Source organism: Gossypium hirsutum, chromosome D02 (genome assembly GCF_007990345.1).
Source record: "Gossypium hirsutum isolate 1008001.06 chromosome D02, Gossypium_hirsutum_v2.1, whole genome shotgun sequence".
NCBI classification, from domain to species: Eukaryota; Viridiplantae; Streptophyta; class Magnoliopsida; order Malvales; family Malvaceae; genus Gossypium; species Gossypium hirsutum.
Window position 1 is genome coordinate 64,204,218 of NC_053438.1, and position 9,952 is coordinate 64,214,169.

At 32.8% G+C, this 9,952-nt stretch overlaps 1 protein-coding gene across 1 annotated transcript; it reads right to left on the minus strand.

Moving 5' to 3' along the window:
- Positions 1 to 8,796: 8,796 nt before the first annotated feature.
- On the minus strand, positions 8,797 to 9,708 carry LOC107909538 (major pollen allergen Ole e 1). The gene is made up of 2 exons (XM_016837111.2): positions 9,344 to 9,708; positions 8,797 to 9,232 (listed from the first exon to the last, which is right to left on the minus strand). Exons 1-2 carry the CDS (start codon positions 9,510 to 9,512, stop codon positions 8,883 to 8,885), a joined length of 519 nt encoding a protein of 172 aa, XP_016692600.1. The 5' UTR covers positions 9,513 to 9,708; the 3' UTR covers positions 8,797 to 8,882.
- Between the last annotated feature and the right edge of the window lie 244 nt (positions 9,709 to 9,952).

A 9,952-nucleotide genomic window follows, 5' to 3' on the forward strand; every position in this document is an offset into this window, starting at 1 on the left:
GAGAAAGGTTAGATAAAAAAAAGCTCTATCCAAATTCAACTATGTCTAACAAATAATGTGTTACAGGAGGTTTTAAAGGAGAAAACAACATTTACATTATGGAAGAAACTAGAAGCCTTGTATATGATGAAATCCTTGGCCAACATGTTAATGTTAAAACAACGTCTCTACATGTTTAGCATGGTCGAAGGTGATTTTATTAATACTCAATTTAGTGAATTTGTTACCCTTCTAAATGACTTGAAGAATCTCAAAGTAAAGATTAGAGACGAGGATCAAACTATGTTAATGTTATGTTATTTTCCCCCTTATTATAAAACTTTCAGGGAAACTCTGATCTATGAGAGATATCATCTCTAATTTGATGACATGAAGGGGAATCTACTGGACAAGGATAAGCTCGACAACGAGTTAGGCCCAAACAAAAGATCAGACGGGCAAGCCTCAGTTCTAATTACAAAGGGCAAACAACAATTTAGAAAGCCAAATCGAAATAGGTCTAGGGCAAGATCTAAATTTAGAAACCGAGATAAAGAATGTGGCTATTGCAAGAAGAAGGGCCACATTAAGTTGGAATGCTACAAACTTCAGAATAAGATTAAAAGGGATGCCGAAAACGATAAGAAAGATAAGTAGAAAGTCGAAGTTGTCGATGCTAATGTAGTTGAAGATAAATGTGATAATTTCTTGTTAGTGCCGATGAGCGAAAGCTCTAAGCTAACTTCCGAACAGATTCTAGATTCATGGTGCTCCTATCATATGTGTCCCAATAGGGACTAGTTCTCCACGTACAACTCAGTTGAAGGTGGAGTTGTGATGATAAAGAATAATTCTTCGTGTAAGATAATCATCATAGGAACAATACAAATCAGAATGAACGACAGAATTATTCAGATACTATCAGATGCCAGGTATGTTTCGACTGAAAAAAGATCTCATCTAAGTGGGAATTTTTGATTCTAACAGTTGCAGTATAGTCATTGCGTCAAATGACTTAAAAGTTTATCATGGAACTTTCATGTGTGACAGTCCGTGTCCCAGGTCGTGTGTGCTCATAAATGTCTCAAAACATGCTCATTTCACAAACAAATGCTTAAGTACCTAACTATAGACTTACACACATGTTCACAAGACTTTGGAATGCATTTTAAACTACTCAAATCAAGTTAAACAACCAACCTAGGTGCCTAACCAATGTGTCATCAATAACACCACATCCCCAATCACCTAACATTTTACTACTTTAGTTACATTACACAAGCCACAACACACTCAAATATAACTTACCTTCAATTCCTTTATACCACACCTAATTCAAACCACACTTACCATTTCATGCTTGTTCGTTTATGCTTAAACATGGAATTCAACAAACATACCACATTAACTACTCATACCACAATATCAAAATGCACAACCCTAACACATTACATGTACTTATGAAACATTACGGAACATGATCAATAGTCCTATTACATGCCATATAAGCCAGACTAAATTCATAATTTACCAAAGAATCTCGAATAGTGTGATTTTTTCAAGTTGATCCGATCGCCCGATTACCCACAAAATGTTATCTACAAGAAAGCCCAACAAATCACGAGTAAGCTTTTATAAAGCTTAGTAAGTTTATCAATTAAATGATAAAGCTTATCGAATTAAACATAATAATTCAAATAACAATATTAATAAACCGAGTTCCTGTCAACAAGGTTCTTAACAGAATTTCTGTCAATCACAGATCACAACAGGTGAGTAATGCTCAAATAAAAGTGCAAATTAATTTTCCACATTTTAATAACATTCATGATCAGTAAAACCATGCCTGATGAACGATATACGAATACGAGTACATGGTTAACCATCTAAGAACACGCCGAACACTTATATGAGCTAATCCAACCGATAACACGCCTCGACACCAAGTTCCTAGCCCGTAGGCTAATGTCCGCCCCGGTAACACACGAGAAAACACTGAAATATAACATGATAGTCCGCAACAAATTTAGGACTTCGGTATTTCAGTGAACAGGAGGTGTACTCAAATCCTCATCACATACTCTATTGGCATGCCAATCGTACTCTATCCTACATTCACCAGCTTAGAATATCTCAATCAATAGAAAACCAATGTTGTCGTGCCAATATATCAGTTCTCATTTACAAAGTATCATTTGTAGTAATAAACATTCAAAAATTGAATTTAACCTATTATGCATTTAAAAATGTATTAAAAATTAACCGAACAAACTTACCAAACTAATCTGCAGCAATGTCAAAGTACAAGGACTATTTTGCAATTTCTCTATGCCTCGATTTCAACACATTCTCGATCTAGAATAATAATTTCATTCTATCCACTAATTATAATAGAAAAATCAACTCATTTTATGCAATTAAGTCCTTTTTGACATTTTTACAAAATTACCCCTAATATTTCATTTTTTACAATTTAGTCCCCAAGCTTAAACTTGCAATTTAACCAATTTTCAACCAAACTCAAGCTTAACCAAATTTTTGGGGACCCTAATATAGTCCATATTTATTTTTATTACACAATAAGTACATATAATTTTACTATTTCACATTTTAGTCCTTAAACATCAAAATTACCAAAAACTACTTTACAAAATAGTTATATTTGGCAATCAAGTTTAATAATCTACCATTAAACTTCAAGAATACACTAAAATACTTAATGGAATAATCCACAATGTTTAACAATTTTACAATAGTCCCCGAGTTAGCTAAATCAAGCTAATACAAGCTAAAAACCTTAAAAATTACTAAAAACAGGAGAAATTTCACTTACCAATAGGAGATTAAGGCTTGACCGAAACTTTCCCAACCCTAAAAATGGCTATTCAGGCTTTCTTCCGTGAAGAAGAAAAGCAAATGTTCATATTATCATTTAATTTCTTTAATTTTAACTTAAATTTTAATTATTTACTAAATTACCCATTTATTACAACTTATAAAATTACTAAATCATGTTCATATATGTCCATAAAATAAGTATATGGTTTAATTACCATCTAAAGAGGGTTTAATTGCATAATTGGTCCTTCAATTATTTTAAATTATTAGTTAATTAAACATTATTTTAATTTAACCTTAAACTAATTTGGACTAAATGAGAAAATAGTCCAAAAGCTAGTGGATTAATCATATCCACCACCACTTGGACTTTTTGACCATGGTTTAATCTCCATTTTGGTCCCTTTACTATTTTAAATCTATAACGATTAACTTTTACTTCTTTTACAATTTAATCCTTTTACCTTAATTAAGCAACCAATCATCAAAATTACCAGACCAAACTTCAATGCACCTATAATACGACTCTGTAAATATTTAATAAAAATATTCACGGGATTGGTTTACAGGAACGGGGTCCCGATACCTCATTTTCTAAAACCACTTGACTTCCGGAATAACCACTCATACTAACCATTAATTCAATTAGTTAAAACTTATAAAATCAAAATTCAATATAAAATTATTATTGACTTGTATAATTTAAATACTAATTATACGAACTTAGTCGTCGAATTTGTGGTCTTAAAACCACTATTTTCGACACCATTAAAAAACAGGCTGTTTCAGAGTTGATTTTCATGATGTTTTCTCTCCTATTGTGAAACATACGTCTATTCGGGCACTTTTGGCTCTTGTTACATCAAATAATCTTGAGTTAGAGCAGTTAGATGTAAGAGTTGTTTTCCTTCATGGTAACCTTGAGGAGGACATATACATGAAGCAACTGGAAGGCTTCAAAATTGAAGGTAAGAAAAATCATGTTTGCCTTTTTAAAATATCATTGTACGATTTGAAGTAGTCTCATCGATAGTGGTACAAAAAGTTCGACTCCTTCATGATAAGTATTAGTTTTTCACAAAGTATGACAGTTGTGTATATATACAATGTCTTGATGATGGTTCATTTATATATTTGTTGTTTTATGTTGATGATATGTTGATTTCGACTAAGGATCCATCCAAAATTGAAAATTTTAAAATCATGCTTAACTCTAAGTTTGAGATGAAGGAATTATGTAACAGCCTAATTTTCAGTGGTGTCAAAAACAGTGATTCGAGATCACTAAATCCGACTAGTGAGTTTTAAAATTTAATAAATAAATACATATGAGTCAAGTGTGATTATAGAAGAATTTTTTATTAGTGAATTTTGTGATTTAAAAAGAAATTAATAAGTAAATTGGGTCTAAAACTAGGTATCGAAACCTCAAACTCATAAATCGAGCCATAAATATTTTTAAAAATATTTATAGAGTGTCACTGAGTTGGTATTAAAGTTTCGTTAGGAAATTCTCACGTTTAGATGGTCAATTACTTAAAAAGGACTAAATTGAGAATAGTGCTAAATTTGTTAAATTATGATTAAATAGATTAAGTGACTAATAAGGAGGGATTTAAAAGGAAATTAGGCCCAAATTATATGGGCTGGACGGTTTTGGCAAGAAAATCAGCAAGAAAACAAGGAGAAACAAGGGCAAAATTGGAAATTTTGCAAATTAAACATATAAAACAAAGACAAAATTGAAAGATCTAGGGATTTCTTTATAATTCATCAGAAAAAACGCCATAGGAGGTCTGAAACAAGCTGGTTTCTCATATTTTTATACCATGTGAGTTCAATTCTTTCTTTTTCTTTGAAATTTTTATGTTTTGCGACTTTTACAACTAGGTCTAACTATTGAATTCATTAGTTTTTGATTCCATGGGTGATTTTGTAAGTTACCATGAAGAAGTGCTGAAAGTTTATGATGAATTATAATAGATTTTAAGCTTTAATTTCATTATATTATGATTTTATTAAGTGATTTTAGTAGAAAATGATTTTTAGGGCCTAATTGTGAAAAAGCTAGGAATTGGAGTTTTGTACTGAAATTCTGAATATCAAAGGCTGTATAAAGCCTAAAATGATCAGATAAAGTGTTTTTTGTGGAAGAATTAGTTTAATTAAAGTGTTAATTGAGTAGGGACTAAATTGTAAAAACTGTAAATTTTTGGGGTAAAAGTTAATTTCAAAAATTAGAGGGCATAAATTGTGAAGTGAATTAGTATTAAATTAGATGATATTGAATGGAAAAATTTATATTATAGATCGGGAATTCGAAGATAAACGCGAAAAAGAGAAAATATCAGACTAGTCCCTAAACTTTTACAACTCCTACAAATTGGCCCAGGTAAGTTCATACGGCTGAACTTTTATGATTAATTTTTAATGTGGGAATGATTTAATGTATTAATTCGTGTATTGTTGTTGCATTATGATTATTGTAAAAATGTGAAAATTAAATTGTAAGTTCAAATTAAGGGATACGCAAGATTGAGTATGTATGTTCAGTATTCAGTGATGAATTAACGAATAAGTCCATGGTGGATCCATGGAAAAGTGTGGAACGTAGGCATGGTAATTTAGTAAAGAAAACCATACTGAGTTGTGAAACGTAGGTATGGTATTTCAGTAACGAAAACTATACTGAGTTGTGAAAAGTAGGTATGGTATTTCAGTGAAGAAAATCATATTGAGTTATAGCATTGTAAAGGATTCAAACAAATCATGGCACCAGAAAAATGATGTACTCAAATACGTAAGACGATCCTTAATTTGACAAGTATTTGTAAGTGCAATTGAAGCTAAATGTTGGAATATAAGTTGATATATGATATTGAGCTCGATTGAGTAAATTCATTGTTTAAGATTGTGCTTGGCAGGAAATGTTGTATTATAATTGTTTATTATAATTGATAGTGAAATTTTGGTGAGATTTTGTTATGAGCCTATGAACTTACTAAGCTTTCTGTAAGCTTACTTGTGTGTGTTTATTGTTTCTTGTAGATTGACGTATATATATGTTTGGAAGATCGGATCTACATTAAGGATCACACTATCCAGATTTACTCCGGTAGATTGTTAAGTAACTTTTTTATTTATATAGCATGTATAGGGGTTGAAGTAATAAAGTAATAGTATGAATGATTAAGTATGCAAAGTAAATCTGAATGTGATGGTTGAGGTAGATATTGAAATATACATGTTTTAGCTTGAAATGGTTGATTGTGTTTAAGTCCGGTAATACCTCGTACCCTGTTCTGGCGTCGGACACGGGTAAGGGGTGTTACAAATTAGGTGTAGCAAAGAAAATTTTAGGGATGGGAATTTCAAGGGATAGACATTCTGAAATTTTTTTATCACAACAAAGGTATATCAAGAAGATCCTTGAGCGATTTGAGATGCAAGACTCAAAATTGGTAAGTACTCCCTTAACTGCACATTTTAAATTGTCAATTTTAGATTCTCCCCAAAATGAGAAAAAGAAAGGCATATGTCAAAAGTACCTTATTCAAACACAGTTAGAAGTTTGATGTATACAACAGTATGTATTTGTCCCGATATTTCACATGTTGTTAATGTTGTTAGTAGATATATGGCCAAATCGAGTAAGTTACACTGGCATGCAATTAAGTAGATATTTAGATATTTACGAGGTACTTCTAACATATGCTTAGAGTTCTGAAGAAGCAAAAAGGGTTTAGTCGGATATGTTGATTCAAATAATGCATGAGACTTATATCGAATGAGGTCTCTCATAGGTTATTTATTCGCTTTTGGAGATTGTGCCATAAGTTGAAAGCTACACTTCAAGCTACAGTAACCTTATATTCTACCAAAGCAGAATACATGGCAATTACCGAAGCTGTAAAAGAAGCGGTTTGGTTAAAAGACATGTTTAGTGAACCGGTAAGTGAAAAAGGGGCAACTGTTATATATTATTATGGCCAAAGTGCCATACACCTCGCCAAAGACCAGATGCATCACGAAAGGACAAGACAGATAGACATTTGTTATCACTTTCTTTGAGAGATGATCATTCAAGGGGATGTTCAAATTAATAAAATTGACACAGAACACAATCTGACCAACATGTTGACAAAGAGTCTTCCATGTTTAAAGTTCGAGCATTGCTTGGACTTGGTGAGTATCTGATGAAGATCAAATTAGGCCTATAATAGGGCTTGGCAATGGAGTCAAGTCAAATACGAGTCAAGGTGGAGATTTGTGGAGTTATGCCTCGCATTTTTGGACCAAACAGTGTGTGACATCACAACAAGGAAGTGTTCTTCGTCCTGACGAACAGCCGACGTCACGGTGAGAAGAGAGCTTTCGTCCCGATGACGCAAATGCCACGTAATAACGTGGCGATTTGTTTCTCTAGTTTCTCGATTCTTTTCTCTCGGTTAAATCATGTTTTAGTTTTTCACTTAAACTCTGATTAACCTAGGGTTATTTTAATCATATATGCTACGAATTCATCCTATAAATAGACCTTAGTTACTCTAGGTTTCACATAACATAAATATTTAGATTGAGATAATTCTATTCTTTGTTTTGAAGGGTTTTTCTTTCGTGGCTTCGGATTTTCTTTTGATTCTCTCTATCTTTTGTACTTTCTTTTTATTATAGTGAAATCTTCTTTTGCTAGTGATTTTTTATCTTCTTTTTAGGAAATTTTTTTACATAAAATTTGCGTATTCAATCTTTTCGATTTTACTTTATTTATTTGTTCGTTGCATACACGGATTTATCCCCAACACTTGACATCATTTTCTTTAAAAAAAATATCCAACTTAAATTCCTAATGATACATCATACATAGACGTATTAACATAGTCAATTAATCAAATTCAGCCCTCAAAATCTTATCAACTCAAAAACTGTAATGAAAGAGGAAAGAATTCTCCCCATGGAGTTGGAACTTGAATTTAAATTGAATATTAGTTTTAGTTACGTGACAAAACACATCTAACTTTCATTATTATTATTTTTTGGCAAACACTCCCATTATTAAAATACTTTATAAATATTTTAAAATTTTAATTTTTATATATTTGTGCATTTGGAAGGTATAATGATTTCGTTCCCACAATTTGAAATTCATAGCACTAGTGAACTGATTTGCTGCAAAAGGAGGCGATAAGTGCATGCCAATATACATAATAATGTTACTAAAAAGGTAAGCTAGTCCATTCTGCTTTCTATACCTGTAAATTATGAAATCTTCTCAATCAAGAATAACAGTACATGGTATCAAAATCAAGCATAATTATTCAGGTGTTGAATTGAATTTAGGGGAGGCCAAATGATGCTTAGGGTGTTTGGGTCTGGGGGAAGCTTGGAGGGGAGCGGGGAACGTAAGATATCCAGGTTGTTGGGTCTCCCGGGTTAAAGCCAGGTGGGGGAGGAGGAGCTGGTAAGTAGTAGGATCTCCTAATGCAGGTGGAGGGGGTGGAACAAAAAGAGATGGGCTAGGACGGAAGGGAGGGTGAGGGGAGAAAGGGAAAGGCAAAGATGGTGGATTGGGATGTGGAGTGGGATAGGGCAAGCGAGGAAAGGGCCATGATGGCAAAGGTGGCAGGGGAGGGAATGGGAATGATGAAAGGGGAGGTAACGAGGGAAATGCTAAGGGAATCCAAATTTTGGGAAAGGAAAGGAGTTCAAAGAAGTTGAGGACAGCTCTTCAGGGGTAAAGTTACCTAGGAGTTAAATTTTATTTTTCTTTTTAAAAAAAAATTAAGTAAATATGTTTCTGTATAATAGACCAAAAAATAAATTAATTTTTTATTAAAAATTTTATATATTTTTATTGTTAAAAACTGATATAAATGATAGAATAATCAATACAGTATACCTTATTTTGACCTACAATAATCAATTTTTAATAATAGAAATAAATAAAATTATTAATAAAAAGATTAATTTGTTTTTCAATTTAATATATAAAAATATAATTTACTTATTTTTAAAAAATAAAAATAAAATACAATCAAACTCTTAACAAATAACTTTCAATATTTTTACCACTGTTTGTGATTTCTACACAGGGTGGCATTTCTCTTGGAAGGCCTGTAACTCAGTGCATTCAAGCTGTAGATGCACAGATTATCTTGTTTTGATTTGACAGTTATCTGATTTGTGGATGTCTTCAAACCTGGTACATCGCATGCTTTGGATTTGCTCCCTACTAAACTTGCCTGGCATAATGACTCAATGGCCAAACCTTCCACACAGTCAACCCCGTCAACATGCGGTATTTCCAGCTTGTACACCCCATATTTATCTGTAGTTCTGTTGACTGAGACGCTCATTTGCTCTGTAGTTTTTGGTGATTGTGCTTTAAACTTGCATTCAATGTTGACTTCAACACCTGGTAAAATCAAAGGCAACTTTAAATATCACAAATATATTATATGTATGTGTGTGTCTGTTCCTTGATGAATTAGACCAGTTTTTGGGGTTGTATACTAGTCTCTTTTACCTGGCAAGAAGTAGCTGTGCCTAGAGAAAGTGTTGCTTGAACAGGAATCACAGAAAACAACGCCCACTACTGTGATCCGAGAGATTGGATTTGGGGGTTGAGCTGTTGCGGAAAATAGATGCATGAAAGAGGATGCTAGAAGAAGAAGAAGGCGAATGATTGTATCCATGGCAGCTAGCAAACATGAGAGAAGTGAAAAGAAGCTTCCACTAGGGCTTCTCTAGTTCAACACTTATACCTGTTTGAAGTAGAAAGCATTTTAGTTTACTGTAGCGTAAGACTTAAGAAAATATGGGCAGTATCCAAGTAACTATAAGCCCGTGAGTGGTTGGTGTTAGGACCAGACCAACTGTAAAGCAAGCAAGGAGCTGAAAATGTTTTTTTTTTATCTAATCACTAAAAACAAAGACATGTGAAGAGCCTTCTTGGCAGGATGTGATAAAATATGGAAAGACAGTGAGGTTGCTACTCTGTAGCGGATTTGACAATCGACAGGACATTGATTTGGGGTTGTCTTTTCCTCGATAATTACAGAAAGCTCTAATCCAAGTCATCAACTACACATTAATGTAATGAGAACATTGGACTTTTTTGATGTTCACTTCTGTA

What these genes read in the sequence shown, in the direction of transcription:
- LOC107909538 (XM_016837111.2), bottom strand. Translation starts at nt 9,512, where the DNA reads ATGGATACAATCATTCGCCTTCTTCTTCTTCTAGCATCCTCTTTCATG. An exon ending in GCACAGCTACTTCTTGCCAG is followed by an intron (nt 9,233 to 9,343) that starts GTAAAAGAGACT and finishes TGATTTTACCAG; the next exon opens with GTGTTGAAGTCAACATTGAA.